Source organism: Zonotrichia albicollis, chromosome 1, assembly GCF_047830755.1.
Source record: "Zonotrichia albicollis isolate bZonAlb1 chromosome 1, bZonAlb1.hap1, whole genome shotgun sequence".
NCBI classification, from domain to species: domain Eukaryota; kingdom Metazoa; phylum Chordata; class Aves; order Passeriformes; family Passerellidae; genus Zonotrichia; species Zonotrichia albicollis.
Window position 1 is genome coordinate 30,669,819 of NC_133819.1, and position 16,544 is coordinate 30,686,362.

The window sequence follows — 16,544 nt, forward strand, 5'->3', positions numbered from 1 at the left end:
AAGGCGATTTAAAAGCAAGTTTTGGTAAGAAAAGTGAGATACGTCCTATGCGCACTTGACACGAGCGAGGTCCACTGTAGAATCTTTACCACTTACCTCTGTGCACTTGCGGTGTGTCTCATACAGTGTGAATGCTCTTGCTTAAATAAGTATGCGATAGCTGAAAAGAATCATCAGCCATTGTGAGACTTTTCTTGCTCCTGGTGTTGCAGGAGTCTGTAAACAAATATTTTATATTTAGTATTGGATATTCTATATTTAGAATTAGTTTGTAGTTTAATGTAACATTATTGTTGATCCTAAATAGAATATTTTTCTACAATGCAGAGAATTGAAGTCTCATGCAACTTGCAAGTTGAGACATAGGAAAGGCAACTATTTAATAGGCCCAGTAGTTGATTTAAACCAAATCTTCAGAAAAACAGAAATGGAAGGGATTTTCTGTGAAAGAGAATTGTGAATATTCCTGCCATTCCTTATAGGTGTTTATCTAACCTGCTCCTGGACTTCCAGCATGAAGCCCAGTGATTTACATGCCTCTATGGCATCTGTATGAGCTATCAATCTGCGTGTGGTATGTTTCATTTAAGGCTATGGAAAGGTTATTAATGCCTGACTGTCAGTAGAAAAGCATGTTAGCGGAAGTTCTGTAAATTCAACAGTCCTGACATTAGCTATTTTGTACAGTCATCCTGTGTGCATTTCCATTCAAACCCAGGCTTTGCTAGCAAGTTGCTCTCAATGCTCTCATATCGTAAATTGCACTAGGTGGGGTTGTGCAGTGCTTTCAGGAGTTCTCTACAATCTCCATATGATTGCCGACCCATATGGGTCTGTGTGTTCCAGTCTCCCTTTGTGCTTTTACATGTTCCTTTTCTATCTTCCTGCATTTTATTTGTAGAAAAATAAGTAGATCAGCTGTTTCTGTTAGGCAAAATACCAATTTTATAGTGTACTTTTGAAAATCTAAGGGGAAGAAGATGAAGTTAACCACTTTGATGTGCATTCATTGAGCAGATATGCATGTGAAGCAACCATTTGGGGCCTGTACTGTGAGCACTGAGTGGGAGGATTAAGCTCTGATGGGAATCTGGAATGATCTGCAACAGCCTCAGAAATTTTGGATGACCAAAAAAGCACCTTCCAAGAATTGCATGCAAGCTATAACAGCTCTACAACATGTACATAACTACAACAACAAGATGAGCGCAGCAGAGAAGCACACCGTAGTAGTTCCCTGGATGTTTCCCACTGTGGATTGCTATCAGATGGTGTACTGGCAGTTTGTGTCAATTCAATCGGTTTAAACCCCACATTTTTTTTACAAAAGCTAGAGTGTGGAAAAAAACATCAAGTGCCCTGTATGGATAAGGATCTGACATATAAAGTTCATTTCAGGAAGGATAGGACATTTCAATGACTATGCTTTTTCCATGGTCTCTACTGATATTGCTTGCTGTGGCACAAAGTGACAGTAATAGGTTGGAACTATGTTGCTAAGAAAAGAGATGAGACTGCAACATAAACCATGAAAGTCTGCAGAACAATTGGGAGATTCATTACAGAGCTGGGCATGAGTCAAACTCATATACAGGGCAAAAAATTCTTTACTTTATTCTGAATTTCCTGAGACTATCAGTCCCATTGCACACAAGTCTCATTGAGAACAGCAAGATGTTGTTCATCTGATTTGGACAGTGTTCAAAAACTGACAGGGAATTAAGAGGAATTCTCTTTGCTGTAGTTCAAACCCCTTGTGAGACATCAGATTTCTTTGATCTCCTTGATCACTGGGAAAAACATCGGTGTGGCAGTACTAGGGATGTAAAACAATAGTCACAATAGTAATTAACAGTGGTGCAGGGTTTTCAGGGGGGGTGAAGGTTGGTGGGGGTTTTGTTGAGGGGTTTGGTTGGTTTTATGTTGTTGGAGTTTGTTGTTTTTTTTTTTTTTTTAATTAAGACAAATTGCTGCTTCTCTGGGAAGCCTTAATCTGGATGTTTTTTTATTTAATTATATACAATTGTTAAAATTAAGCATTCTGTGGTTCTGCTTAATGATATCATGAACAGTCATTAATATCCATTTGATATACTTTTGAGGTAGTATTTAATAAAGAATCACACCACTACTGAAATATATAGTACCATAAATGTGATGTTATACTGAGTCAAATGCTATGTTTTTCTTTTTTTCATTAATTTCCATGTCTGATGAATGTGTTCTTGGCAATTTTACAGTAGGAGATGAGCCTAATTATTGCATGAAGGTTACTTTTTTTGAGCTGTTTGTAATTAAGAAAGCTGCTGATGCACAAGGAGGTATTTATGTTATGTGGAATCAGAGCCACACCTCTCCTGTCTGTCTGTTTTTATGTATCTATGTTTGGTCAATTCTCATTTCCTGAACAGATTTATGTGGAAAGCTTCTAATAGTCTGTTGCCTGTCTCAAGACTTTTTGAAGAAGGGAGTATGTGGATCTGGGTGATATAGAATTCCACCACAGTCCTTAGCTATAGCCAATAAATTGTTTTATCAGATAAGAGACATCCTATGATATATTAGTGCTTGTGGAAGAAATAGAGGTAGTGCCCAGCATATGATTTCTTGCATGCAGTGTATCTCATGAACCTGGAAATCATTGTCTCTAGCCTCTACTTAGTGGCCTCACCTTCAGAAAGAGGGCCCAAAAGGATGCAGACAGAGAGCATTTCTTGCCTGGAAGTGTCTCCTGAGGTTCTCATTGCTCTCTTTCATTGCCAGAGGATGTGGCACTGTAAGGTGCTGTCCTGCCCTCCCTTCTCGATTATTGCCCAGCCCGGTGCTTCCCTTGCATCGATGGTGATGCTCAGCTCAGTTCAGCTCCCTCCCTGCTGCTGTGCTGGTTCCCTCACCAGCAGCTGTGCACCAGGAGACTCTTCCCTTGCCTCTGCATCTGTCCTGCACTGCAGGCACGTCCCTCCTGCTGCCCAGCTGGGCAAGTACAGAGCTTCTGCAAACCACACATTAGAAAAGTCTTGGAGAAACAAAAAGGAGAGTTTCTGCATCTGTGGTCTTTTGAGTTTCAGATTTCATTTGTAACTGTTAGAACTTGGAAAGGATCTTATCTTTAGGACTCAGCTTGTGAAATTGTTGTTTTTGTTTTTCCTGAAAGAGTTTAGGTTGCTGTTATTTTCATTTTGCTAACCAAATTATTTATGTTGATGCTGCCACCTGTTTTGTTGCCATATATTTGGTGTTTATGACATGGTTAATACTACATTTAAAAAGCTGGAGTTCAGTTAGGTTAGTATGATAATTTTGCAGTAATGATACTTCATTGAATAATGTCCTCCAAAATGTTAGTTGTTCTTGTGATAGTTGTTTTACTTTGTGTCACTTTGTGAAGACTAAATGTGTTTTAATTTATTTTTTGATAACAAATTGTACATTTCTCTGTCTGTTTGTCTTCAATATCTTTAAATTGACTGGCAGGAATAAAAATTATACAGGTGAAAAATAAAATTTAAAAAGAGTATACCTAATAAAAACCTCTTTTTGGGAGGGGTTACCAAAGGGGAAATGGGAGTCATTCTCCCAATGGGAGATGACTTTTAATCATCATAGGTAAAACTCACAGCCAGAGTAGAACATGTAACTGTTGAAAATACAAAGGAACAGTGATGAAACATTTTTCTTCAGCCTCAGATGAACCCTTCAGTACTATTATAAGGTAGGATTAAGTATTTTAAATATGGAACCTATAATAAGTATTACTGTCTAGTTAACTTTGCATATCCTTTAAATATGTAAATCTTGGTGGTGGTAGCACTGTTCTCTGTGATAGAAACATGAAGTGCTGTATATTTTTTTTTAATTTTGAAAACTTGAAACAGAAGAGACCTGCACAAAATGCTGTCAAGAGCTGGTAGGATTTGCTTCAAAAAATTGAGTGAATCAGGAAGCAATTTTTTAAAAGAACACTTAAAAAGAAAGGCACATAAGTTAAAAGCATCATCTGAAACTGTCTTGAATATCCACTTCAGCTGAATCAAGTGAAGCAAAAGCCATTTTTGTACCCCATCATATGTGGGTGTGCACACGCACACAGACACAAACAAACATGTAAAGTTGCCCTGTTGGTAGCTAAGGGTCATTTAACAGAATGAAAGCAATTGAAATGAGTTTCCCCTGAACCAGAATCTGATACATTCCTGGGATTGTTCTTTCTGATATGTCAGGTTGAATCAATACCAAAGTAAACCTCCTGAATTTGGTCGTTGCTATTCTGGTGTCTTTGTAGTCATCCATAGATGACTTAAATTGAACTTGAAGCTCTCATTCCAAATGAGCTTGGTTTTTACTGGTCTCAAGGCCTTTGTCACTCAGGGCTATGGAGGAATCATCATGTGGTAAGTAGTACTGATGTAGTGAATAAACAGAATTAGCCTAATCAACCTCCTCTTCCCCCCAAGTTCCTTCTAGTTTTAAAAGTATTCTAAATAAAAATCTTTTGGCCATATTTCACAGCGGAATTGCTAGGTTTTCTTGCAACAAAAAAATAAAATAAATTGGCATTCTAAAGAAAAAATAAACAAAAAGAACACAGAAGAAATGTCTCCCTAGTCCCATAGTGTCCTTCCTCTAGTGAAGCTTTAGGCCAGCGAATTTACATGGCTTCCTGAACAACACAAAACCCCACACAGCTCCATTGGCTGCTTACAAAAACCTCCTTTCCTGAAATGTGCACTGTGCCCAGGTGCCTCCTGGATAGTATTTCTCCTGCAGTCTCTTCCCTATCCTTGCTTCTACCTTTTCACCCTATGCCCTACAAAAATCTCCCTTTGCATGAAAAAAAATTCCAGGTGATGTGAGACAGCCACAAAAAGAGGCATTTCAATAAAATTTACCAATGAAACCTTTTAGATAGTAGTTTGTATTCTTTGCTTTTACAAAGTTAGAAAAATTGCAAAATTTTGTATTAAACTATCTCTTAGATACTCTATGCTAGCAATTATGGTTATATTTATAGCTGAGTGACTGTTATTATTTCATATAATCAGACAACTTTAATTATGTATGTGGTACATGGCTTACCTCTGTGACCACTCTGTACTAGGACACTTTTCTCTGCTTTCTTTCCCAATATAGTTTACACTAGTTGTGGCTAAACAGGCCATCATGCTTGTATCTGAACTAGTCTGCAAGCACCAGCTTTTCATGTGTGTTTTCTGATACTATCCACTTAGGCCTTCAGGAAAGCAGACAGGGAACTCTTTGTTTCCATCAAAGTTAAGTGTTTAATGTCCATTTTTGTGTGCTTGCCCTCTACTAGCTTCCTCTGCAAGACAAAATAATATTCCCTCATGTCCATTACTGTTGTTTTGGCAAATCTACATGCTATTCTGTTTAATCACAAGTTCTTGTTCACTGCATTCATAGACCCCTGGGGCCAAGTGCTGACTCCTGCCCTGGCTGTATGAGTAGCTCGTAAAATTGTCCCAAACAGGTGCCGAAGGATTTCCTCAGCCTGACACCACTCATACTCATGCTTACCCTCTCTGATGGATGGCATAGCTTGGGATTGTGTTACAGCATGTGGCACTGATAGGAATGTGGCTATCTTCTTCCTGGTAGCAGTTGCAAGTGGATTCTTGAAGGCAGCCAAGACTTAAAGCAGCCCTGATGTTTGTTATTGTTGATCTTGGCTACACCAGAGATGGCAGAGTTAAGGATGGCACTAAGACCACTTTAGGGATTAGACCTGTTAGCTACACTGTATGGACCACCTTTTAAATATAAAGAAATTTAGCTTTTATATGACTTTATAAAGATACGAGTATATATATGATTCAGGGAATATAAATTCTGACAGGACAAACTGATACATTTCTGTATAATGATGTATTATACATTTTCTGTATAATTCTCATTCTGAAATGTGCACATTGAAGCAAAAACAGAACCTTTCCATTAAAAACAAGTGCATGTCCAAGACCGCCTTGTTTAAGCACTGATAGTTTTAAGAGCTAACTGTGAGATAGGTTAAGGGATTTAGACAAATAGAAATTAAAAACTTCCAGCACCTAACCTTAGGAGCAAGTTGAGCTTCAAGTGTGGAATTCAGACCCTCAGTTAGTTACCCGGTGTCCATCTAAAATAGACAGAACAGGTGAGGTTGGAAGTGACCTCAGGAGGTCATTCTATCCACCTCCCTTGCTCAAATAAGCTGCCTAGAGCTACTTGCCTAGGTGTATGTCCAGATGGCTTTTGTATATCTCCAGAAATGGAGACTCTGCAACTTTTCTGGGCAAGCTGTTGTATTGTTTGGTCACCTATACAATAAAAGAGTTTCTTCATATGAAGCCTGTGCTCATTCAGTGCCTCTTGCCCCTTGAAGAGATGACATAGATGTCATTGCTCATTCATACAGGGGTTTACAGTTTAAAATACAAGACAACCTTCAATTTCTAATATTAATTAACAATTTTTTGTGTTTGAATAAAAGCTGAGGAAGAGCATAACTCCAGTCCTATTGTTAGAAAACTTAGACTGAAAAGATGTATGTCAAAATCTATTTTATGGACCACATAATCTAAGTACACAAAATGGTGTGGGAAAAAAAATTACAAAGTCATCCGCATGTTCAAGAAGTTGAACCTGAGTCTTTTACTACTTCAATAAGTGCTCTTGGGGTACCTGTTGTGGTTTATGGCTACTTTTTGCATGGCACTGGCTTTTCTCAAAGTCTGCAAAAAGCCAGATCATTTTCCTAGGATAGTACTAGGCTGAAACTACTATGCACTGCTTTTCAGTGAGGCTTCTCACCATACCTGGAGTACCTGACTGTCCAAGAAACTCTTGGTTCACTTGGAATCTAGGCAGACCAAGCTTCTCAAGACTGTCTTGTGAATGGAAGAATCATTCACACCTTGCCACAGTGACCATATATTGCCCTAGAGAAAAATTGTCTGCATCTAGTTTTACCTCCTGTATGGAGGTAATGTAATAGAAACACCAGTGGAACTCTGCAATAGATGGTCAGTTCTAAGCCCTGGATTGTCCACTCATGTTATGGTATTGTCTTGAGTTCTTGTCTTGGAAAGGTTCATGGAGAGGCACAGTAGATACTGAAGATTGTTGTAGACCAACACTGTAACCCAGAATGCTACAGAAAGGGATTAACTTGACCACCAAAGACAAGAAGGCCATAGTAGGATGTACACCTCTGTTCTTTGGAAATAAAGCATCCAAGTCATGAAAGAGGAGTATACTTAGCTGACTGTGGAAAAAAGGCTAACATTTTTCTTAGTTTTCATTAAAGGTCCAAGTCAGTAGGTTTATCTGCAGCTGATCTTCTGTATAAACTGAGTCTGGGCAGACTTCTCTTCCTTTGTTGTTCAAATATGCACAGATTTTAGAATATCTCTATTCAGGCTTTATTCTTAATCCTCAAATTTAAATAAAGGTAACCACATAATGGCGCAGACATGAATCGTTTTTCTAATGTTCATGTCTGTCAGTCAGTTTAATGTTCTGTCTACTTATAAAGGTGTCTGTATCCTAATATAAATAAGGCTCTGTACAAAAATGCTTTGAATTTATGTGTGTTGGCTTCATTTTCAACATATTGCTCTGTGTTAGTCTTTCTATCTTTAAAGCAAATTTTTGCTTTTCAGTCTACTGTTCTGCTGTCTACTGAGCTCACTGTCTGGTATTTAAAATTGCCTAAATAATAAAAAAAATCATGTTACATTGTACTAATGTATGCTGTGTTCATGCAAAGTTTGAAAGTAGGAGAAATTGTTTTATCAATTGAACAAAAGTTGCCCATAATTTTGTGTGGTAACTAGTTTTCAGTGTTTGGTATAATTCAACTATGTATTTTATCATCAGCGTAACATATGCACAGTATTTCTTAAAATATTCAGTATTTCTTAAAATATGATAATTTCCCATGTGAATACTGAACTTTTTGTGATGTAAAAACTCATAAAAAGTGGTCATGACCCTGTTGTGAATATCCTCTGTGCTGGTGGAGAACTGTGATAGTTAAGCTCTGATTCCAGAAATTACCTAGATGTAATAAAACAGGGCTTCCAAAGAGCCTTGTCAAAGGGAACAGAAGAGAAGCCTACACTGTAACTGTCATATTGTCAAAAACAGCAGTGCTGATATTTTCTGTCTCTATATTGCCCCATGAAATCCTCCTAGAGATAATCATCTTAATTATATTGATCTTTTGGGAATACTGATAAAGTTAGATGATGAGCTGTTAGCTGAGCAGGGGCAGCTGTAAGCCTTTCATGGACTTTTTCCAAATTCCTAAAAATATTGAGAGAAGAAAATGCAGGTAGCATCATGCTCTTTCTCTACTAATACCCTCTTTGCCGAGTCTTTTTTCAGCTCATTATCCCGACATTCATCAGCATACTTTGTTTTTTCATAAAGGCTACAAAAGAGTTCTTTGCCAAATTCTTCTTTAAGTCATGTTTTGTGTGAGAAGAAAATGTTAAAAAATCCTCATAAAGATAGAGAATACAGTTTTAGCTGAGAGTTGAAAGCTGGCTTAGTGCAGTCCATAATGCCTTTTTTTTTTTTTTTTTGGTGTGCTTGATCTATAGGAAATTTATATTCCATCTCCAGGAATGCCTGCATGAATACTGACATGTATAGTTTTCGTGCTTTTTAATTATTGGGTTGTTGTGTTTTATTTACTTGGATTTGTATTTTTAATTTGGACATTTAATGTAAAATAAGTAATGATATCAAATCCCTCAGATCCTTTAAATGGTGCCCAGAAGAACCACTGTTAGCCATGCACTCCCTTGGTATTGCACTTTAAGTTTACTGAACTCTGATAGAACTTTGGCCATGCTCCACAAAACTTGGCAGATGTCTGCTCAGATTACATCTAGCAGCAAATTAAATAAGACAAGACGGTAGTATTTGTTTATAAATAAATGCCAGTGAAGCAATTCCACAGGTACACACAAACCATGCGTTCATATGATTGTAAATAAACAGATTCACAGGAACCAATGTAACTATTAACTGCCATGTCCCTCTGTATTTACATCAGTGTGAGTGAAAGTTTAATGATGGTTATTTTTCTCTCAGGAAAGAGAAGAAACATTTACATTTATCAATTTTAGTATATCAAACTGGAATACTTCAATACTGATGAATAAAATACAGAAGTATTACAATCTTTTTTCCTGTCCCCTCCTCTCTGAGAATACAATGCTTGATTGGTCATGCAGGCATACATACACATCTAGTGTTTGTGTGAAGCTGTGTGAAAATACAAGATATCTCATGGGCAGGTATCTCACGCACAGATTATAATTTCTTATTTTTATGTATATGGTAATTGTCTTACTTGATGGCATATATATAACTGAATAGAAGGACTACCTTGGGTAATTGAAATAAAGAGGAAATACTATGAAGCAGTGGTGTTTCTCCTGAATCTAACAGTTGTAAGAGAAATTTGATATGATATGAGACACTGCTTCTTGAACATATAATCTGACTTTCTGAATAGAGCTACCTTGCCAGCACTTCTACATTTTCCCTTTACCATACCCACACTGGAAGGATGGAAATTCCATTTTTCTTTTATCTTCGGTGACTCCAGAGGCAAAAAATTCCTTGGTCATCACTGATCCCAGTGCTGTACTTTATGAAATGTACATACAGTTCCAGAAAGTGTGTTAGAAATTGACTTCAGGGAATCTATTAACTTGCGAGCATGGCAGGTTCCCAAGTGTAATTTACGGTTTGCAGAAATATGGGGTGTTCATTGTCATCTTTTTTATACTGATGGAAATTATGTGTGTGTGGAGGGGTCTGAATTTATCATTTAGTCTATACAGAGATAAGGTTAACAATGGCTAATCATGTAAAATATATACCTCAAGCTACTTCTATTTTGAAGGATCTCAAGATAGAGCAAATGAGGATTACATGATCTTAGATGATCTTCGTTTTAAATACAAATTCTAAACAGCAGAATTCGTAACAGGGCTTTCTCATCCTGCCTTTTTCCTCCTTTTTAGATCATGTTGTGTGTGTGTATGTATGCACACGTGTATATTTAAATAGCTTATTTGCTACTGTTCTCAACAGTATTATTTCTGGCAGTACTATGAAAGGGTGATTGGATAGAAAAAGTGCTCAAGAAGCTCTAATAGATTTCAATCCTCTCTGCCTGCTGCTCTGTTTTGCTCTGAGTCAAGTATTTTTTTAAGCTGATAATTGAAAACCTATCTTGTTCTTACAGAATGGCTTTGCTGTTGTAAGGCCCCCAGGCCATCATGCTGAAGAATCAACAGCCATGTAAGTACCAGGGAATATTGCCCATCTTGGAGCACTAAGGTTACTGGCAATCACCTGCATTGTGCATGTCTCTGAAGAACTGTAATTGCTAGCAGATGACTGAAAAGGCTTTCTAGGTACTCCCAGAAGCAGATTTATGGCCTCAGAGATCATATAGCATTTTTTAAAATGCTCTGAACATTATTTATAGCTGTTTTCCTGCTGATTTGCTTTCTTATTTCTGTTCTTCTCTATTCCACAGGGGGTTCTGCTTTTTTAATTCGATTGCAATTACTGCCAAATACTTGAGAGACAAGCTAAATATAGGCAAGATATTGATTGTAGATCTGGTATGTATTCTTGGCAAGCATTACACTTGAAGTGCATCTAGATGGAAGATAATGATTTGTATTTATAAGTCTGACTTTCCTGCTTTTAATACCTACAAGTAATAAAGGTGTGCATTTCCTCTGATTTTGGGAACTCATTAAAGCCAGGATGGCAGTACTGAAGCTATAAACATCTATGTTTCACTTTAATGGTGTTAACTGCAATTTAATGAGAAGAAGGCACAGATCAGGGCAACTTTTATGGTCCTTAAATGAATTGATACTTCCACTGTTAAAATAACCCTACCGAACCCAAGTTTACTTTTCCCTACAGAATAGAAACTTTAAGTAGTCAGACATTCTTTAAAGAATGTTGTTGCACTGGTAACAAACTTTCCCCAGTTTGCAATGATTTGACTTGTTGTATAATTTTGATATTATTAAACAAATTGACAGGTTGTTCCCCCCAAGAAGTTTTCTAGTCATGTATTCCAGGTTTTAGTGGTTCCCTGAAGAAAACCTATGTGATTAAAAAGACACTTCATTGGATTAGTCTTGTATTTTAATAGAAGGCATTTTACACAATACTTAATAAATTTAACAAATGGATTATTTAAATACAGATGACATTTGGCATGTTGGCTATATTATTTTCATGAATAATGAATTGGAGCTCTGCCTTGCACTCAAAGGATCTGCCCAATGCACAGCCCAAGGAAAGTTGAATGCTGATTTATGAGCACCATTTTTGTTTTCCTACAGTTCACGACGAGGTGTAATAGGGTGTCTGACAAAGCATAGACAGGAAATGAACCCTGGCATCAAAACCTAACCTGTTACATCTGCACTTAATTAATTTTTGCAGGTGATAAAAGATTTAAAGACAAAATATGTTAAAGGGTTTTTGAAGTGCAGAGCTTAATAGTCTAAATCTTGTTCATATCTGCACTCATAATTAAATCTTATTGTGGAGTCATGGCCTTACCATCTAGCACTTTTGTTCAGTTAAATATGCGTACTGACTGTTGAAGAGAAGCAGAGAAAAGGGGAGTGTGGGAGAAGGAATGGTAAGTGAAAAATGAGTGGCAGACTAAGTATATGTGTAGATTAAATATTCTTAGAATGTTTTTGAAATATTTCTCAGATTGTTCTGCTGTCATTTAGAAACATAATTATAAACTGCCAGAAACTATTATTTCTGAAAAATTCACTTCTACTGTATGTTATGTCTGTTTGCTGACTTGAATCTTTCAGTTCATTGATGTAAATTCTGGTCAAAAGTGAACTCTCTGTTTATTCTCATTTTTAATGGGAAAAGCCTACTCAAAGTTTGTGAATGTTTTTAAGTCTTTTTGGCTGTAAATGTTATATGTGCCTCATTGGGAAAAAACCCAAAACACTTCCCTTTGATATGCTTAGCCAATAAGCACTTAGAAATTCAGCTTCAGTTTTTCACGGCAAGGTTAAATGTGCAAATGATTACCTGTGCAAATGATTACCTGTGAAGCTGTCTATCTTTACCCAGGAAAGCAGATAGGGAATTTTCAGCCTTTCTGCAACTGTCCCATTGACCAGAAAAACTCAGCGAGTGAAAGGGAAGAAATATATGGCTGACACAGATGACTTCATTCCTGGAGCAGTTGCAGTCCAGTCCCTAGTCTGCTCCATGGTCAGAGCAATGATGTACAAAAATTCATATGGAAAAGTTCTTATGCATGCAAACTATGGATAAATCACAGGCCAAACTGGATGAATGAACAAGTTAATAGTGACATCTTTATTCCCACCAACCGAGTTTGGGTATCTGAAGGAAAGAATGGAATTACAGATGTTAGACTTGAAATTAACCTTTAAGATTATATTTTGATAGTGGCTAGCACAGCAGGACCTCATGCAAGTTGGCAGCTGTACATGTTACTACAATATAAATATTAAAAAGTAATATCCAATCCTACACACTAAAGTGTGCTCTAGTTACAAATTAAGTGTAGTCTTCATAGCTGCTACATGTCTTCATATATAAATTCTTAACTTTTTAATTGTCAATCTTCCCTTCATCTATTTAATCTATTTATACAGTAAAATAAAAGACATATCTGACAGTATATTGTCCCTCATTCCGCCATTTGCATAAATCTCTGGTTTTGAACTGTCTTATATACCCTGAATACATTTGATCCACTAAGGGCAGAATATGAACTCATTTCCCTCATGCTGACATCCGCAGTCTGAAACACATTCCTTTGTCTAATCAGAAATGCTAACTGCTCTTCAAAAAAGAGCTCTTAGTGGAATCAAAGTTTAAACAAGAAAGCTAGCTTGAGATTTGAGTAATAAAAAAAAAGTAATAAGGAAAAGAAACATCTCGATGCCCCTTTAACATTTTTCCTTCTCTGTTGGAAACTGTTGCAGAAAGAATATATCTAAAGCCCCAAATATATATGGAAAAGAAAGACTAATTAAAATAACAAAGTAAAGTCCTACTGTGTCCCTTCAGATCTATCTATGTGTCCAGCATAGCTTGTCAGATTGTTGAAATCCTCTTTCCAGGATCATCCATACTTGCATTTATGCTCGTAGGAGTTGAGTCTGTTTTGGAGTAAACCAATTAGCTCTGTCACAGCTGAAGACTGAATGGGATTCCAGGATTAGTTTGCCTGCCAGATTTTACTTCATTTGCCAGTAAGAACCATCTAACACTAGACTGGCTGCCTTGAAATCTTCAACAGCCTCAGACCAGTGTGTTCTCCTTTGCACGTCTCATGTGATACATTTAACCTTGGCATTAAGTCACAGTTGGGCTGTAACTCCATCCTCATGTTGTTTCAAGTACTTTCAACATAGAAAAGAAAGAAAAGTCTTATAATATTACCCTGCAGAGGTCACAGAGGAGGTCCAAGTCAAGCACAATGCAGTACAAGTAGGACTCAATCAATGTAGAGAGTTCTGAACAATGCGGATGAAACTCATGGGCTGCTTCAGCTGGCAGGGAGGACAAGCAATGTTCAGTGCTTGCTGTGCTACTGGCAGTGCCCACCTTGAGGTACAACTTGAGTGCTCCTGGAGTAGGCATAGTGAGGAGAATGTGACTTCTGTTTTGCAGACACTAAATTGGATTTAAACCTCATAACATTTGTGAAAAAAAATACAGACTGGGTGACAATGACAGTGTTGCCATTCAGCATAGTTTTTCTGTCCCCTTTAATCCTCTGAATTAGAAATTTCAAAAGGATGGCTTAAAGGAGGAAAAGAAAAAATATCTAAAAGTTTTCAGCTTCTTAGAAATACCAGTGAAGAAACATTTTAATTTTTACTGAAAGGCAAGTGGATTTTCCATTTTCACTTGTAAAATTGTGTGTCTAACCACATGGAATAGTAGTGAACTGTGAAAACAAACCAAAAAAAGGAAATGTCTGCATCATCAGCCTTTGTTTTATAGATATACTGTCAGCATTTCTTTGTCAGCCTTTTATTTAAAGACAGAATTTTATTCACTGTCATTATATAATGTTTGAAATATGGAGGCTGACCAAGGTCACTCCTTGATTGTGGAAGGCACCATCCTATCTGCCAGATGATTTAATAGCTAATGAGATCATATTCCTGTGTCTTCAACTGTTGCCGTCATGATTTTGCAAAAATGAAGTATGAAGTCCTTTCCGCATCTGGCATCTCTTTTGATGTGGATCTAACTGCTGAGGGACTGAACAGAACTGAATGTTTCAAGAAAGCCAATTTACTCAGCTGGTTGCAGAGCCTTTGACCTCAATGGTGGAACTTGGCAAATCAATGAATACTCTTATGTTTAGTGTTCTGTCAAGAATTGTGAAAAAGCTCTGTAAACCATAGATCCTTCTGCAAAATACTAGTTTGTAGTTTAAACATTAGTCTTTCTTCAGAGGCCAATGAGGCTAGTTAATTAAGCCTGAGGGGTTATGAACTGTTGGCAGTTAATAAGTCATAAAATTCCTCCATAAAACAGGATGCTAGATTCCATCACTGAGGCAAGGAGTACAAAGAGCCGGTGTATAAATATCTAATTGTACAAAAGGACTGGGATTTCTCAATGACTGCTCATCTGGAGTCTCCAGGGCATGCTCGCTATGGTTTCCTGATTTTTAGAAGCCAGTTTAAAAAATGAGTGCATTAAAGAGTAATTTGCCTGAAAGTTCAGGAAGTATGGGGTGGTGAAGGGAGGGGGAAAGGGAAAGACAAAAGGAGGGCAAGGGAGAGGGAGAGAAACTGAGAGAGAGAGAGAGGAGGGGGGTGTAAAAGAAAGCAGAACTGAGCTCTCTACACTGAGTTGGACATTATTACATTTGTCATCTGTTTTCTTTCTCCTTTAGGATGTTCACCATGGCAACGGTACACAGCAGGCTTTTTATGCTGACCCCAGCATCCTGTATGTTTCCCTCCATCGCTATGATGAAGGCAACTTCTTCCCCGGCAGTGGAGCCCCAAATGAGGTTAGGTTTATTTCTTTAGAGCCCCATTTTTATTTGTATCTTTCAGGTAATTGCGTTGCATGATTACCCCTAATTTTCTTGTCCTTCTCTGGTTCTTTAAATTACACCAGATTACCAAATTGTCTACTGGGAGCAGGGGACCAGTGGAGAACAAGTGCATAACCCAGAGCAGTCCTTGTCAAACAAGCCTGATCTGACATGTTGTTTGATGTTTGTTTCTAATGCACATTTGAGAACTTTTTTTCTTCTCCCCTTTCCCTCTCTCTTTTCCTCCTCCTTCTTCTGCTTTTTCTCCCTTTTTGGCATTTTATTTCTTTTTTTCAGGTTGGAAGTGGCCCTGGCGAGGGGTATAACATAAATATTGCTTGGACAGGTGGCTTGGATCCTCCTATGGGTGATGTTGAGTATCTCACAGCATTCAGGTTGGTACCATTTAAAAGTCTTGAAAACTGTTTGTAGAACAAAAGCACATTAATAAGAGCTAATGTAATATTGAAAGTCAGGAGAATAATCCATGGTGAAAATAAATTAATCCTGGAATTCCAGTATATGAGAGTTTAGTAAATTTAAAAATGGGTCATTTAATAGTTGTGATCATCCATGCAGAATCAACAAAAAATTTTTATTTAATTGGTCATTTGTGTTTTCATTATTATGCTATGCCAGTAAAATTGCTTTGAGCTTGCTTACTTCCATAACTAGAAAATTTAAATGTGAGTATTTATTATGCCAGGCAGAAGAAAATTGCTGCTCACATTCACATTGATTGCAGTTAGATGCCAGTAGAGCAGACGGAAAGAAGTATAAAGTATGGTGCAAATCCAGTGTTCTTCATTCATTTAAAAGACTCATTATGATGCTCACAATTTTGACTATTAGGTTTTTTTTCTACAGATTGCAGTAAAGTGTTATTGAATTAAAAGTAAACAACTTTGGCATACTGCAATGAGAATGATAGGCAATGTTGCATTCTGTATATCTCTTTGCTCACTCATAATGAATATTCTCAATAGCTCATTCATAAATGAAATTTTATTCCTTCATAGGTGATGCCTCATTATCTATTAAGTCTTATTTTCATGGGACCAGAGGAGATAAGAATAGTACCAAACACTATCTTTTAGAGTTTCAGTGTCCTGTCTTAGATACACCATTTCCTTTCACTGTTAAACAATCCAATGGAAGAGTTTAGTGACGTTTAGGGAAGGTGTGGGGTTTATCTTTCAAATCTGGGCAAATGCTACACCTCTGAAATAGAGTTTCATTTTAAAAAAGAATGATATGAAAGAAAGGCAATGAGAAAACCAATGTGTATCTCTAATGTCTTTCAAGACATTTAGTTTGAAGTAGCGCAATTACCAAATACAGTTCTTGACTATACTCTATTGAAAATACACCACAAAAACCCACTAAACTCTTGTTTTGTTTGTTGAAATTTTTGTGGGTTTTT

At 37.1% G+C, this 16,544-nt stretch overlaps 1 protein-coding gene across 12 annotated transcripts in view; it reads left to right on the plus strand.

The window, feature by feature from the left end:
* The window catches only part of HDAC9 (histone deacetylase 9), a 457,669-nt gene that overhangs the window by 345,903 nt on the left and 95,222 nt on the right, over positions 1-16,544 (plus strand). For all 12 annotated transcript variants that reach the window (XM_074536959.1, XM_074536953.1, XM_074537003.1 and 9 more), the window contains 4 exons: positions 10,265-10,320; positions 10,562-10,649; positions 14,975-15,094; positions 15,419-15,516. In XM_074536959.1, coding sequence (XP_074393060.1) covers positions 10,265-10,320; positions 10,562-10,649; positions 14,975-15,094; positions 15,419-15,516 — 362 coding nt within the window. The remainder of the gene's footprint in view (positions 1-10,264; positions 10,321-10,561; positions 10,650-14,974; positions 15,095-15,418; positions 15,517-16,544) is intronic.